General features: G+C 42.6%; 1 protein-coding gene across 1 annotated transcript in view; it reads right to left on the bottom strand.

Annotated features, from left to right (window-relative positions):
• mmut (methylmalonyl CoA mutase) overlaps positions 1 to 16546 on the bottom strand; it is a 32863-nt gene extending 16317 nt beyond the window's left edge. Inside the window, exons 1-8 of the mRNA XM_033648919.2 lie at positions 16425 to 16546; positions 10947 to 11378; positions 10479 to 10846; positions 10147 to 10304; positions 7433 to 7604; positions 7093 to 7341; positions 4978 to 5089; positions 67 to 182 (exon numbers count right to left, since the gene is read on the bottom strand). Of these exons, the coding sequence (XP_033504810.1) occupies positions 67 to 182; positions 4978 to 5089; positions 7093 to 7341; positions 7433 to 7604; positions 10147 to 10304; positions 10479 to 10846; positions 10947 to 11343 (1572 nt within the window). The 5' untranslated portion in view covers positions 11344 to 11378; positions 16425 to 16546. The remainder of the gene's footprint in view (positions 1 to 66; positions 183 to 4977; positions 5090 to 7092; positions 7342 to 7432; positions 7605 to 10146; positions 10305 to 10478; positions 10847 to 10946; positions 11379 to 16424) is intronic.
• Positions 16547 to 17314: the final 768 nt, after the last annotated feature.

Raw genomic sequence — 17314 nt, 5'->3', positions numbered from 1 at the left:
CAGAAAAACAGCATTAGTCTTTGGGTGCCACACATGTATCTATTCAGTTGTTAAAGGAACACTGACCTTCTTCAGTTTTTCAATCTGTTTCTGGCGCACAGCCGTGTTATCTATAGCCAGCACCTCCACAGTCTCCTCTTTCTCCAGACGGTACTTGTTCACCCCAACAATGACCTCTGATCCTGAGGACGAACAGGGAGAAGAGAACACAGGTTAGTGAATCAGCAGGGGAAAAGAACATTTCAACCACTCATACACACATCTGTGAACAACCTATTCACAGAACAGAATAAGGAGCTTTTAGTTACACAATAGTCCAGACATATGTTACATCCACTGACCCTCCTTTGACCTCTTTCTGAAAGAGAGTCTCTTACAGTCTCAACAGAGACAGCAATAGCTTGACGACATGGCCAAACCCAAGTAAGATGCTGAATGTATTAAACTGTGTGGACCTTGAACTAATGACTAAGGAGAATTCTGGACCCCGAGGCTGAACCAGTTAGGAACCACTGCATGAACATGAAAAATATGTTTTATCTGATCCCACCTGGTGTCCAAGTGCGCCACAGGTGCACCAAAGGAGCCTGGCTGCCCAACTACCAAAAGCTGTATTTAGCAGGCACCAGACGCTCATGGCAGAGCACACCTGACTGCGACAAGAGGGCACCACATTAATATTTCATTGCCAAATGATGCTATCAATAATATCAATAGCGGGTACTGCTTGATCTGACATTCATTCATTCACTCATTTTCCGTGACCCCTTATCCTGTTAAGGGTCTCAGTGGGGGCTGGAGCCCACCAGCTGACACTGGGTGAGAGGCGGGGTTCACCCTGGACAGGTCACCAGACTATCACAGGGCTGACACATAGAGACAGACAAACATTCACACTCACATTAACACCTACGGACAATTTAGAGTCACCAGTTAACCTGCATGTCTTTGGACTGTGGGAGGAAGCTGGAGCACCTGACTGCACCACCGTGCCGTACCGTTGATCTGACATTTTTAGCTTATAACACTTGGGACAGTTGTCTAGACACCTTCTATGCATGCTGGCACGGCGCTCCGGATCTCTGATAAAAAATTACGACAGGGCAACCTCTAGCTCACCAGGTAGAGGTCGCCCCGTGTCAGCTGAATCCTTAGCATCAGCTCAGTTTCGATTTCAACCCGCGGCCCTTTGCTGCCTGTCGTCCCCATTCTCTCTCCCCGTTAGCTGTTCTGTAATAAAGGCCAAGATCCTAAAAAAATCTTTTTAAAAAAACCCTCAGAAGTAGCCTAATAGGAGGAAGCAACTTTTTTGTAATTGTCTTGTTATCTCTTGATAAAAAAGCTCCTTCTCTCATAATAACAAAATAGCAAACTCATGATTTTAAATTAACAGCATTAAATAAAATGATCTGAAGCATGGCTGCTCTCAGTTTCCGTCGTTTTAGCTTTCTTTACCACCTTGTTATTCTATGAAGATTTTTATTATGTAACCATCAAAGACTTAGATAGAAAGCATCCGTTTTCAAAGTATGATGTAAGATGTGACCACATCAGTAGCGAGACAGTCACTCAGCACATTCGTCATTTAGGCGGAGCATTGTCTGACAATCCTCCTGCAGGGTTTGATGGCCTTCAGTCTCTTATGATACTTGGGAATGAGAAAACAGTGATGTGCTCCAACTGCTCGAGAGGAGCCCTCACTACAGAGTAAAACGCCTGGTGGAATAACACAAAAACACCGATAGCGTATTTTCTCATTCCTGGCTGGTAGCTGTAAAAAACTGCTCTTTTAACCTCGGCACTGCTCTTCGTATACCGACATGGTTGAAATTACCCAGTGCCAGAACTACTGAGTCAGGATGGCAGTTTTCAATCTCCATAATTTGGGCAGATATCTGCTGAGAGGCAGCTGTTGCTCCGGCTTGAGGAGGAATGTATACTGCAACCAGGATGAAAGGTGCAAATTTCCTGAGGAGCTCTGGCGCTCATTGTGTTAACAGACCATAACGGTGTATGGTGCCCACGCTATCCTAGATAACTGAATTCTGTAATGAACTGTCATGATAGTCGCTTTCACCACCTTACAGACAAATCCAAATATAGCAGCCTTGCAACTTCATGGTCATCTTAAAAAAACAATGATTGCTATGAACACTCAAGTGTCCAAAAAATACACAGCAAGTAGACAGAAGCTTGTAATTCTCTATATTCTGGGGGAAAAAAAAATCTCACAATTGGACCACAGTGTTGGCAAAACCAAAGCTGAGAGCTGAACATGGTCAATCAGAATTCAAGCCCCATCAGAAGTGCAAACAAATGTCAGCAGCAACGATGGGCTGCGAGGAGTGAATGAGAAAGTCAATGAATATCAATGAGTGCAGGCATCAGGGGGATTAAGGCGGAGAGCTACACAGTCCGTGAAGGTTCTACTGTGCTCCGTCGCAGTCATCTCTGCCCTTATGTGAGTAAAACAAATTCCGAGGAGACACAAAAAAAAGCCTCAGCTGAACACCCTGATAACAACCTCTCCAAGTGTGTACACATGCCGGCCTCGCTCCTCTAACAACACAACAACATACACAAGGTCTGTTTGAATAAAGCTGTGATATCTTTTGTGAGCTGAGTTACTATCCGCTTGTGGTAGTCTTGCTACGCCAGCCTACAAATTATGTTTCAGGCACTAGAGTCTAACGAGGCTCAACAGGCAAGCGCTTGGGTAAAGGGCACTTTCAGGAGGCATATACATACATACATACATACATTTATATATATACAGTACAGGCCAAAAGTTTGGACACACCTTCTCATTCAATGCGTTTTCTTTATTTTCATGACTATTTACATTGTAGATTCTCACTGAAGGCATCAAAACTATGAATGAACACATGTGGAGTTATGTACTTAACAAAAAAAGGTGAAATAACTGAAAACATGTTTTATATTCTAGTTTCTTCAAAATAGCCACCCTTTGCTCTGATTACTGCTTTGCACACTCTTGGCATTCTCTCCATGAGCTTCAAGAGGTAGTCACCTGAAATGGTTTCCACTTCACAGGTGTGCCTTATCAGGGTTAATTAGTGGAATTTCTTGCTTTATCAATGGGGTTGGGACCATCAGTTGTGTTGTGCAGAAGTCAGGTTAATACACAGCCGACAGCCCTATTGGACAACTGTTAAAATTCATATTATGGCAAGAACCAATCAGCTAACTAAAGAAAAACCAGTGGCCATCATTACTTTAAGAAATGAAGGTCAGTCAGTCCGGAAAATTGCAAAAACTTTAAATGTGTCCCCAAGTGGAGTCGCAAAAACCATCAAGCGCTACAACGAAACTGGCACACATGAGGACCGACCCAGGAAAGGAAGACCAAGAGTCACCTCTGCTTCTGAGGATAAGTTCATCCGAGTCACCAGCCTCAGAAATCGCAAGTTAACAGCAGCTCAGATCAGAGACCAGATGAATGCCACACACAGTTCTAGCAGCAGACCCATCTCTAGAACAACTGTTAAGAGGAGACTGCGCGAATCAGGCCTTCATGTTCAAATAGCTGCTAGGAAACCACTGCTAAGGAGAGGCAACAAGCAGAAGAGATTTGTTTGGGCCAAGAAACACAAGGAATGGACATTAGACCAGTGGAAATCTGTGCTTTGGTCTGATGAGTCCAAATTTGAGATCTTTGGTTCCAACCGCCGTGTCTTTGTGAGACGCAGGAAAGGTGAACGGATGGATTCCACATGCCTGGTTCCCACTGTGAAGCATGGAGGAGGAGGTGTGATGGTGTGGGGGTGTTTTGCTGGTGACACTGTTGGGGATTTATTCAAAATTGAAGGCACACTGAACCAGCATGGCTACCACAGCATCCTGCAGTGACATGCCATCCCATCCAGTTTGCGTTTAGTTGGACGATCATTTATTTTTCAACAGGACAATGACCCCAAACACACCTCCAGGCTGTGTAAGGGCTATTTGACCAAGAAGGAGAGTGATGGAGTGCTGCGGCAGATGACCTGGCCTCCACAGTCACCGGACCTGAACCCAATCGAGATGGTTTGGGGTGAGCTGGACCGCAGAGTGAAGGCAAAGGGGCCAACAAGTGCTAAACACCTCTGGGAACTCCTTCAAGACTGTTGGAAAACCATTTCAGGTGACTACCTCTTGAAGCTCATGGAGAGAATGCCAAGAGTGTGCAAAGCAGTAATCAGAGCAAAGGGTGGCTATTTTGAAGAAACTAGAACATAAAACATGTTTTCAGTTATTTCACCTTTTTTTGTTAAGTACATAACTCCACATGTGTTCATTCATAGTTTTGATGCCTTCAGTGAGAATCTACAATGTAAATAGTCATGAAAATAAAGAAAACGCATTGAATGTGAAGGTGTGTGTCCAAACTTTTGGCCTGTACTGTATATATATAAAAAAACACACAAGGAGAAAACCGGTAGACGTGACCCTGACCTCAGGGTGCCTACGGGTATCAGACACTTAAATTTAATGCTTTTTAAGTCCTTCCAAGATCACTTTTAACCAAATTTAAGATTTTTTTTTGGACGTTCACACAGAAGAGCTTGATTCATTTTGACAAAAAGAAATTAAAAGATGGATAAATGAAATTAGATAAAGTGTCGAGGCAACTGAGAAACAAATTCAAATTAATATTCAAAACTATTTAATGTCTTTTAAGGCCCTATATTTATAAAATTGAACTGACATTTTAAGATTTAATCGGGACCTTAATACCACCCTGGATTTAAATATTTCATTCCAAATATGGTTAGAAAAATGACCATTTTAGACAGGATGAAGAAGCTCGGTACATTACTTAATGTCAAAACTGAAACGTCTATTTGACATTCTCAAAGCGGCTCTAGTGAGTTAAGAGGCAGAGAGAATTAAGTATTTTAGACAGACGAAGAAGCTAGAAAGATCAAAGGATGAGAGGCTTTAAGGCAATAAGATTATGATTTATTCAAACAGTACCTGAGTCAATGCGGGCCTGTCTGCGAGCTGCACACTCCTCAATGCGAAGTTTAGGGATCCCCTCTGCCACAGCTCTGGCCATGCCTCCCATCTCTTCAATGTCTTGGATGAACTGAAAGAAGGAAAACGCAGCTTGTAAAAGAGTGACTCAGTGATGATGGATTATTTCTGCAGATGTATGCTGACATTTACCCCACAACATAATGTGGTTTTGAAAAGCACTTATCCATAGACAGTTTACTACATACAGTAGGTCTCAGTCGGCATGCCCCCAGTTTGGAGAAGCAGGATGGAGTCGGACATGGAAGCTAAGTTATGTACTGCTGCAGAGTCAGCAGCAAAACCAATTTTAGCCACCTAAAAAATCAGTATCAGTTTAAGTGTACGCTATATTCAGAACATTTTCACTGCTTTACCTTACCGTCAGAAAACAAGTTCAGTAGGGAACTGAAGCCGTTTTAACACTTTTCAAAGCCAGACTCCATTTAGAAAACTGTGATTTAACATCGCTCAACAGAGGAGCTGCTGGTCTACCGCTGCCTCCATTAGATAGTTAGTTTGAGTTATTGTGTGAATCTGGCATTTTAAAGGGTTAACTCGGACTCACCAAAGTCACACAATAACACAAACTAACTAACTGATCGAGGCAGAAGTAGACCAGCAGCTCCTGTGTTCAGTGAGTCAAATGACCTTTTTTAGCAATGGAGTCTGGTGGCTTTGACGAGAGCATATATAGGGAACTGAAGCCAGTAACGCCTCGTTTCCAATCATTACTCTGACTGGTGTCTGTAGATCCATAAATACACGGATGATGCCTCTAGTGTCCAACAGAAGGAAGTGCATTTCTCTACGGATGGGTAGAAACCTGATAGGCACTACCTGTAGCGGTGGGGGAGAGGCTTTTTTTGTCCGTTTTCGCCATCCAGTAGTTTGGAATATGTGCTTGGAACACTACCTGGACAAAAACAGGACCTGCCAGGTACGTGGCATGTTAAATTCTTAATTAAAAAGACATATGAATGGCTGAATGAGTCATAATGACAATCTGACTGTATAACCATATTTTAGCAGAATAACATTACTCAGATAAACATGTTCTTTTCATCATACAAACTCACTTGACAATGAGCACAAGCAACTGAATTGAAGAAAATACCCTGTTAGCTTAGCTAGCACACTGTCATACAGTCTCTCCGAAATCCACTGCAAAAGTTCAAATTTTTGAATGTACTCGAGGCAAATTCCGGACCGAAATATTACAGAGAGGAGGAGTTTTGCAGGGACATCGCATATCACTGAGATTCCCATAGGAATTGATAGACTTCCTGTTGCCATAAGTGGAAAACGAGGGGCATTCTCGGAACCCATCGGCTGTATTCGGCGTCTGACTTCCGGCAGACGGCGATACAGCCTCTGGGGGCAGACCCCTGATTTTTTGGCATTCCGGTTTGATTTGGGCGGAGGAGGTGAATTTCCGTTTCCGACTTCCGTTTATATATAAGTAAATATGCTGAACCATTGCAATGGATTCAGAGTTTGCAGTGACGGCAGTTATGTTCCGCCTCGTTAGTTCACCGCACGGAGCGTTTAACCTGGCAACAACTGCAGCCGGCTCAAACGTGATCAGTCAATATCACGCGGACTACAAACAGCCTACAACCGGAAACCAGGGCTCTTCCACTCATCTTCCAGAGGCAAGATCTCCGGGGTTTGCCTACAGACTCTACGTTGACTGAATGTAGAGTCTGTATATAGAAACTAAATAACAGCTTCCCTGTCGGAACGGGTTGTCTGGCGGAAAGGTCAAGCAGTGAAAATTCTCTCAATATAGCATACATTTAAACTGTATTCGATTTTTTTTGGTGGCTACAATAAATTTTGCTACAGCCCCCGTCCACAGCAGTACATTGCTTAGCTTCTGTGGCGGTACTCCTGTCTGCTTCTCCAAACTGTGGGCGTGCCGATCACAATCTACAGTTGGTAATGAACTGACGAAGGATAAGTGCCTCATACAACCCCACTTTAAAGGATCTGAAATATCCCTTTAATAAGAACACTACTCTGATTACTTCCGAAGGAAGCCCGACCTGTTGCCCATTTGTCCTCATGACAAACCTTCATAGCTTTGTTGTAGACATCATCCGTGAGAGCCTCCATCATGTGCGAGCCCCCCCAGGGATCAGCGACTTTGGGGATGCCCGATTCTTCCTGGATGATGATCTGGGTGTTCCTGGCAATGCGAGCACTCTTCACTGTGGGCAAGCCCAGAGCTTCATCAAACGAGTTGGTGTGGAGCGACTGAGTCCCCCCGAACACGGCTGCCATGGCCTCAATCACTGTGCGGATCACGTTGTTGTATGGATCCTAAGAGGAGGGATCACAGGGTGATGCTGTAACGACTATTCTTTGATTGTGACGTGTTTGATCTCTGTATAGTTTAAAGACTTATATTTACTTGTTCAGTAAGAGACCAGCCTGAAGTCTGACAGTGTGTGCGGAGGAGCAGAGACTTGGCGTTCTTGGGCTGGAAGTTCTCTTTGATGAGCGTGGCCCACAACCTCCTGCCTGCCCTCAGCTTGGCGATTTCCATGTAGAAATTCATCCCAATACCCCAGAAGAAGGACAACCTGACAGCACATACAAAAAAGGCAGAAGAGAGAAATATAGTCAGTTATTGGAATTAACTAAACCTGGAAAAGTGTAGATCCTCCCTGTCTCCATGTGGCTCAAAGAAATCTCCTTGTACTTGGCATCACAAAAATGTGTTTAATCTTAAATGCAAACCATATCTCTTTGATAACTGCTGGTCTGGTTTCAGGAGTTAAATGGGAAATATTTCTCAGCCTGATGTGGGTTGACAACAACATATGTCTGACAGTTGCACTCAAGCTAAGGTATTAACACCGATGCTTTCATTATGGCCTCATGTTTTATATCAACACCAGTACGCAAACAAGCAGATATAGTCACACATTCCACCCAGTGATGACTATTACTGCAAACAGATGGCAAGCAACAAACCTCATCATAGCTTAAACTGTAAGTTTGGTATTTCTTTAACCTGGATCCTGTTTCCCAATGTTTTTGTGTCTACATGACTAATGGGAGCAACAGTTTTTAAACTGGTTCAGTATTCAGAGAGAGGGCTACAGCCAGCAACAGCCAAACAGGCTGGGATTTAACCACTCTCACAACATTATGGAAAGGATCCCTACAGAGATAGACCCTTCTGTAAAAGAGTGAGACCCTTTTGTTTAACCACAAACAGCCCCAAACAACTATCACTAAACCCACCAGACTCCATTTAAATAAACAGTAATTTTGTCATTGTAAACACACTTAATTCAAAGTCAACAGCAACAAAATAAAACTCACAAAAACCATCTTGGTTCAACTTTCCACTGTTCCAACAATCACCAGCTCTGGTTTGGTTCAAATAAATCCTTAATTCACCCACTCACTTAAATGTACATATGTTTAAATGGAGTCTGGTGGGCTTGGCAATGGCACTTTCAGAGCTGTTTTTGGTTAAACAAAAAGGAAACTCTCTAACAAAAAGGTCTATTGTTCCTATTAGTCACTTTCTTAGACACAAAACATGGGGAAGTAGGATCGAGGTTGAAAAATGCAAAACTTACCCTTTAAAGGATAACTTAGGTATTTTTCAACCTGGGCCCTATTTCCTCATGTGTATGTGTGCGTATGATTCATGGGTACAACTTGTTCTAAAATTGGTTCAGTATTGAGGGAGGTGGATGCAACCGGGAGCCGCGAAACGAGCTAAAACGGTAACGGGGGCAAATGTGTCCCGTATAAGTTTGCGCATTAAAAGTGCTTTTTTTCGCCACTGACCGGTTCAGACCGCCAGTGCTATGAGTGATTTGAGTGGAGTCAGCTGTCAGCCGGTGTTGGAGCAGAGAGGGGGAGGGCTGCCCCGCTGGGTACTGTAAGTGAGTATCTCTGGAGTGTTACCGGAGTTTTTGGAGTGCTCAAATAAACAGGCCTTTTTCCCGAACGTAAGAACAGGATGTCACGCAACACCCCATACAGCTTTCGTAGGCTGCCTTTGTTGGACGGCGAGATGCTGAAGTTGTGGCTAGTTGTGCTACAAATGGATGCTAACACTCCTGTCCAGACACTGCGCCTTGCAGACCATCGGGTCTGCAGTGCTCACTTCTCCCAAGATGACTACTGCCAGCCGAAGAAGAGAAGACATCCAATCCCAAAACACCTCTTCCTCAAGAAAACGGCTGTCCCACGAGTAGAGAGAGCTACAGACACAGTGGAGCAAAGCTCGTGACATCACACAGCCCAGAGGTAAGGGAAATGTTTAGTATGCTATTTACAGAGATAGCACTGGCGATCTGAACCGGTCAGTGGCGAAAAAAAGCACTTTTAAAGCGCAAACTTATACGGGACGCATTTGCCCCTGTTACCGTTTTAGCTCGTTTCGCGGCTGCCGGCTGCATCCGCCTCCCTCAATACTGAACCAATTTTAAAATGAGTTCTACCTATGAATCATACGCACACATACACATGGGGAAATAGGGCCCAGGTTGAAAAATGCAAAACTTACCCTTTAACGTCCAGGGCTGAAGTTTTCAAATACGCTGCCATACAGACAAAAACAAAGAGGAACATGGTTGAGATGCTACTTGGGTTGGTTTAAGGTTGAAAAATCGTTTAGGGTGTCACAACCTTTCCACCTGTCAGCATCCACATGTAATGCATTCCAGTTTTAAAAGCTGGGTGTACAAGGTCCACATTCAGTGGCAGACAGTGCCAACTAATATGGGCTGCAATAAGAAGGACCATGAAACTCAGGATCATATCTTACACCTGTCGTAAAGCAGTAAGCAGCACAGTGCAACTGTAATCACTAAATTTGGACCGTCCAACACCCATGTTGTATAAGAGAGCTGCAGAGCTGCAGAGCTGCCGTCTGACTCCTCATCAAGAGAGATGCTGTGTACATTAAGGAGAAGCGTGACTCCATTGATTGATTCAGAAGCTAAGAGTTTAAGGCCCTGACACACCAAAGCGACAGTCAGTTGTCGGTCAGTGTTGGGCCAATGGTGAGTGTCTATAGCCCTAAATTGGTGTGGTGTGCAAAATGTGCAAATGAGAACTGGCCTCCTCCACACTTACTAAGATGTTAATATTTTGTACCTTGGGGCAAATTCATCGATTGTTAAGCCTGCTTTCAGACCAGTGCGGCAGTACTCCAGGCCGTTAGCGATGGTGTATGCTACTTCCAGGATGGCATCAGCTCCAGCTTCCTGAAGGTGGTAGCCACTGATGGATATGGAGTTGAACTTGGGCATGTGCTGGTAACATGGAGACACATTAGAGTCACAATATGATTGATGAGGATAACATTAACAACATGACATAAAGGAAGCACCTCAGCACCGAAGGGAACAGTTCACCCTCAAATCAATAATACTGTATTTTTGATCTTGAGGTAAATTGCCCCATTAAGTGACACTTATGGTACCTACCTTGGAGGTGTAAGCAAAAATGTCAGCGATGGCGTGCATTGAAGGTTCCGGGGGGAAGATATAGGTGTTGCGTACCATAAACTCCTTCAGAATATCGTTCTGAATCGTGCCAGTTAGTTTGGCTATAGGCACGTCCTGCTCCTCTCCAGTCACTATAAACATCGCCAACACCGGGATGACGGCTCCGTTCATTGTCATTGATACAGACATCTTCTCCAGTGGGATTCCATCAAACAACATCTTCATGTCCTCAACTGTGTCTATGGCAACTCCAGCCATGCCGACATCTCCGTGGACTCGGGGGTTGTCCGAGTCGTAACCACGGTGCGTCGGGAGGTCAAAAGCCACGGAAAGACCCTGCTGTCCAGCTGGGAAGAAAGAGAACAAGAGATAGTGGGTGTGAGCCCTTGAGAAAATGCAAAAAGGGAAGGGATGTCATTGCTGGATATCTACAGTGTTTCAATCTACCTTTAATGTTATCTTTATAGAACTTGTTGCTCTCCTCCACGGTGCTAAAGCCAGCATACTGCCTGATAGTCCACGGTCTGTAGGTGTACATGGTAGGATAGGGCCCCCTAGTGTAGGGAAACACTCCCGGCAACTCATCTGGCCTGCCAGCTGAGTCTGTTTGGGTGTACACAGGCTTGATGTTAAGTCCCTCAGGCGTGCGCCAGATCAGATCTTCCGGATTCTTCCCCTTCAGCTGTTTCTTCGCCAGACTGGCCCACTCAGGATGCAGGTCCTCCTGATCCTGACGTCGTGTGGAGGTGTGGATCAGACAGCGGTGTGTGCGTGCTGAGGAGACAGACGCTCTAACCAGGCGCCGGGCAGCCATCGCTGCACACGCCCTCTGTGCAGTCAGCATGCTTACTGTGACTCAATCAGACGCACATGGACCACCTGAGGGAGATAATGAGGAACAGATATGAAGTGGTGAAAAAAACGTAGTTAGGAGTGAGGTAGTGAAGCCAGCACACATGGGCTGAACACTTAAGCACATCATCATCCTCTATGGAGATAACTGACTCAAACCTGTTAATGTTAGAGAAGAAAACAGTGCTTCAAATATGATAATTTCGGTACACTGTGCAGGATTGTCTCTTCCTTTTTGTAAACACGCTCACCAGCAAAAGTCAAAGCAAAAGCCAAGACCAGATTTACTGTCATTTGGCTTTTTGTCTCTGCACTGTGTCTCTTGGATGCCTGCTGCTTACGCTCTGGCACCTTTTTATAAAGGCCCGACCTCACCTGAGCACTGTGGGGATACACACCCATGAACAAGGGCTCAGAGTCTCTGCAGATAAATACACCACCACACACTTCTAGTGGGCCTTAAGGGATGACTGAGAGGGCTTACTGCTGTATGAGTGATCTGCTGCATAGTGTATCTTTACGAAGTCAATTGTTTTTGCCGCATGGACATCATCCTGCCAGCAACATATCTTACAGTGAGAAATATTAGTGTTGGTTTCCTGCTTGCTGACACCCTCTACACTTTGTTTTAGTGGATGATTAACATGAGGCCAAACAGTAAAACAGCATACTCTGACACAAGAATGCCCTTCACAGTCCAGTTGTTGTTGTACTAACAGCACTCAAAAAATAATTCCAATATGTTATTTCAACGACAAAGGAAAGTTTTATCAGTATTTGAGAGCATGAGCAACTTTCTCTCTCAAAGCCAGAAACCAGTCTCAAACATGTGATGTCATCAGGTATTAAGTCTGGAGCAGTTCCAGTGGCATTGTTAGGTCTGGGCATCCAAGACTCCAGTCCCAAATGTCCTATGTAGAGACCTGGTTCTAAATGGGTTGTATATATTTAAATGAACAAATAATTTAATAAATAAATAAAAATAGGCCTGATAATATATATATTTTTTTAAATCTCCAGATCTAATAATGTGCCATTTCGTTCATGCATTAAATCCCTCACAAATAATATGACATCGCTGATTAGGAATGGATCTTCCATGTCATTCAAGCAGCGCATTTTGAGTGAGATCATGTGCAAGAGAGAGACAGCACTGCCGGTAATCAGTTAAATATTGCAGCTGATAAAGGTGGAGCTCATTTTAAATGCTTTATATTAGGGCCCGACCGATTTATCAGCCGATTATAGCCATTAGAGAATAATCGGCAGTCAGCCAAAGTTGGCCTATTGACGGCGATGTTAACACTTAACACTTTCATCACTAATAAAATGCAGGGGATATGGTGTTTTACTTAGAAATGATCCTTGTGTTACTTTTTGCACTATAACGTCCCTCTGTTAAATTGGCAATAATAAGAAGAACTCTGGTACTGTGAACATACATGTGAATGTCTTAATTCATATAGACTTTGCATGATTATGTTATTTCCCAGAGCCTTTTTGCACATCATAATTTTGATTTATTTTTTGTTCAGATTGTTCATATGCTGCTTGTTCCACACAATTTCTGATAATAAAGCATTTGAAAATAGTAAAATGTTCTTCCTTCAATTTATATATTTGTAACAAGTGTTTGAACTACAGTACAGGCCAAAAGTTTGGACACACCTTCTCATTCAATGCGTTTTCTTTATTTTCATGACTATTTACATTGTAGATTCTCACTGAAGGCATCAAAACTATGAATGAACACATGTGGAGTTATGTACTTAACAAAAAAAGGTGAAATAACTGAAAACATGTTTTATGTTCTAGTTTCTTCAAAATAGCCACCCTTTGCTCTGATTACTGCTTTGCACACTCTTGGCATTCTCTCCATGAGCTTCAAGAGGTAGTCACCTGAAATGGTTTTCCAACAGTCTTGAAGGAGTTCCCAGAGGTGTTTAGCACTTGTTGGCCCCTTTGCCTTCACTCTGCGGTCCAGCTCACCCCAAACCATCTCGATTGGGTTCAGGTCCGGTGACTGTGGAGGCCAGGTCATCTGCCGCAGCACTCCATCACTCTCCTTCTTGGTCAAATAGCCCTTACACAGCCTGGAGGTGTGTTTGGGGTCATTGTCCTGTTGAAAAATAAATGATCGTCCAACTAAACGCAAACTGGATGGGATGGCATGTCACTGCAGGATGCTGTGGTAGCCATGCTGGTTCAGTGTGCCTTCAATTTTGAATAAATCCCCAACAGTGTCACCAGCAAAACACCCCCACACCATCACACCTCCTCCTCCATGCTTCACAGTGGGAACCAGGCATGTGGAATCCATCCGTTCACCTTTCCTGCGTCTCACAAAGACACGGCGGTTGGAACCAAAGATCTCAAATTTGGACTCATCAGACCAAAGCACAGATTTCCACTGGTCTAATGTCCATTCCTTGTGTTTCTTGGCCCAAACAAATCTCTTCTGCTTGTTGCCTCTCCTTAGCAGTGGTTTCCTAGCAGCTATTTGAACATGAAGGCCTGATTCGCGCAGTCTCCTCTTAACAGTTGTTCTAGAGATGGGTCTGCTGCTAGAACTGTGTGTGGCATTCATCTGGTCTCTGATCTGAGCTGCTGTTAACTTGCGATTTCTGAGGCTGGTGACTCGGATGAACTTATCCTCAGAAGCAGAGGTGACTCTTGGTCTTCCTTTCCTGGGTCGGTCCTCATGTGTGCCAGTTTCGTTGTAGCGCTTGATGGTTTTTGCGACTCCACTTGGGGACACATTTAAAGTTTTTGCAATTTTCCGGACTGACTGACCTTCATTTCTTAAAGTAATGATGGCCACTGGTTTTTCTTTAGTTAGCTGATTGGTTCTTGCCATAATATGAATTTTAACAGTTGTCCAATAGGGCTGTCGGCTGTGTATTAACCTGACTTCTGCACAACACAACTGATGGTCCCAACCCCATTGATAAAGCAAGAAATTCCACTAATTAACCCTGATAAGGCACACCTGTGAAGTGGAAACCATTTCAGGTGACTACCTCTTGAAGCTCATGGAGAGAATGCCAAGAGTGTGCAAAGCAGTAATCAGAGCAAAGGGTGGCTATTTTGAAGAAACTAGAATATAAAACATGTTTTCAGTTATTTCACCTTTTTTTGTTAAGTACATAACTCCACATGTGTTCATTCATAGTTTTGATGCCTTCAGTGAGAATCTACAATGTAAATAGTCATGAAAATAAAGAAAACGCATTGAATGAGAAGGTGTGTCCAAACTTTTGGCCTGTACTGTATATTTAAGCCATCAAAAGCAGGTATTTCAGGGTTTTTTCAATTGAAAATCGTAAAAATTTAATCGGCCGATATATCGTATTTTTTTTATTCCATAATATCGGAATCGGCATCGGCCCCAAAAAATCCATATCGGTCGGGCCCTACTTTATATACTGCTGGATAGTTAAATCTATAATTATACATCATCATTTATTAGTTTATTTGATTTTATATTATTAACCTGACATTTCAAAGTCACTAAAGCAGACAAATAAATGTAGTGCAGTAAAAAGTACATTTTTCCCTCAGAGATTTAGTGCAGTAAAAGTACAGAGTAGCATAAAATGGAAATACTTGAGTGCAAGTACCTCTAAAGTCTTTAAATGTTAAAGTATTTTGTTTCTAATCAGTTACTAACAACTACTAATATTTGTAACATCACAGGTGTGTAACCTGGGAAATAAAATTAAAATCAGCTTTTAGGGGTAAATAAGATGCCAGAGTGCATTTTAAAAAATCTAAATAGAGCTTGCTCATTAAAAAAAATTGCCAGGGGAGGATCCCCCCTCAGACCCCCTTACAGAGGCCCGGGCTGAGCCCCTGATGTCCTCATATTTTAGAAACACCTCTGAATTGCTCCATAGACAATGAATGAATAGAAGCCTGATTCTGCAGACCTGAGGGACCAATGGGTGAACCTTTTCCAGATGTGTGTTCTGGACTAAAAATAAACCACTGTCTAGTGCACATTATCTCTTTGGATTTGGCAATCCCTTTATTCTCAATACAATTTACACATGCTCAACATCACATAGAAAGGCAACAGCACTGCCATATGTAATCATTATTCCATTTAGCAAATTCAGTCTTCTACGATCAAAAACTGTCTGCTTCCCGTTCAACACACTTGGAGCTTACCTATATGCACTTTACACATGAATGCTTCTCCCTGTGTTCACTTTCATAACTGTCTGTGTATATTCATATCTAACTTGTGTTTAGATTGAATAAAGTAAACAAACTAAGACTATATTATGACTCTTAGAATGATCTCAACTCTAAAACAGAAAATGTACCCACATACACAGAACATTCATGTCATCTTTCCAGATTCAGTATCTGTGGAGCAGCTTCAGGCTGTATACCCCATGACATCACAAATTTGATTTTTAGCACTTTAGTTTTGGACTTGGAAGACAGTTCATCAAGTTTACTAACATTTATCGATGGTCTTAGACCATAGGAATAACGTATGGATTTAAAAATGGGCGTAGTTTCCCTTTAATCTCTCAATACCCACATAATGTGAAGCTATACTGTAAAGCAGACACGTTACGTCACTGCTTCGTAGTACTGCCCAGTCATATCTGAAGTAATTAAATTACAACTGGGCATGTCTGACCATACTTAGCCAGCAGCTAACATGTGATATCGACACTAGATGACATTGTTGTAACACTTGACAGCAACAACGTTCACATTAGCTAGTTTAGCATGGTTTAGCATTGTCAACAAGCCACTAGCCAGATATCATCTTTTAGCAAAGTTTAAAAGGCAGCGAAAGATTAGACACCAATAAACGACAGTGATAACTTGTTCACGTAATATTAAAGAGGCAAAATGTGCAAGGTAATGTTGACATGACGTTAGGTGAGCTGCAGCTGTGCTGCTGCGCACTGCTAGCTAACAACGACTGTTAGCATGAGCTATTAGCATTCGTTTGAAGTGCTAAAATAATGTCCGCTAACATTTGACATTTCGTTGTCACGTAAATATATTTTACAACGAACATTTCTGCGTATTTTCAGCTCATTTTCTGACCTTGCCGAGTGTTGTGCTCTTTCAAGTTGACGAAAGGCGTGTGTTCGTTTGTCCAATGAAGTTTCATAACATTAACATTCAGCCAATAGCGTGCTAACATCAACGGGTGAACTATGACCCGAGGACACCGGAAGTAAATGTTAAATTCAAGATTGTTGAATTTCGTAGAGATAAGTAAAGCCAGTTATTGTTAGCATGCTGTAATTATCATTTTAATTATGTGGTATTTAGTTTTACATGATGTTTTTTGCTAGACAGTAGGCGGCAGTAGCTCAGTCCGTAGGGACTTGGGTCGCCTGTTCAAGTCCCCGTCCGGAAATAAATATGGAGCGTGGACTGGTAGCTGGAGAGGTGCCAGTTCACCTCCTGGGCACTGCCGAGGTGCCCCTGAGCAAGGCACTGAACCCCCCAACCTCTCAGAGCGCCTGTCATGGGCAGCCCACTCTGACATCTCTCCACTTAGTGCATGTATAGGTCCTGTTTGTGCATGTGTGTGTTCGTACCTGTGTGTAATTGACAAACAGAGTGAAAAATTGAATTTCCCCTCGGGGATTAATAAAGTATATATATATATATATATATATATATATATATATATATATATATATATATATATATAAATCCATTTACTCCGATTATATTAACCACTATTTAGTTTTTAAGAAAAAATAAATTTTGGTCTGATTTAAATTATTTATATGATTTATTTTTCTTTGCTTTTTATATTTCAATGGGGCAATAAATACCAAAATCTTTTTATTTTATTTCATTCTTTTTTTTTAACAGCCCTCCCTTAGTTTTTCACAATATAGGCCTCCATCAAACACTTGAAGTGACTTCATTGTATTTTGCAAAACAGAAAGATACATATACAACATATATCAATTTTT

The sequence above is a fragment of the Epinephelus lanceolatus genome, chromosome 13, assembly GCF_041903045.1.
Source record: "Epinephelus lanceolatus isolate andai-2023 chromosome 13, ASM4190304v1, whole genome shotgun sequence".
Taxonomy (NCBI): Eukaryota; Metazoa; Chordata; class Actinopteri; order Perciformes; family Serranidae; genus Epinephelus; species Epinephelus lanceolatus.
This window is presented reverse-complemented; position numbering and strand designations above follow the sequence as displayed.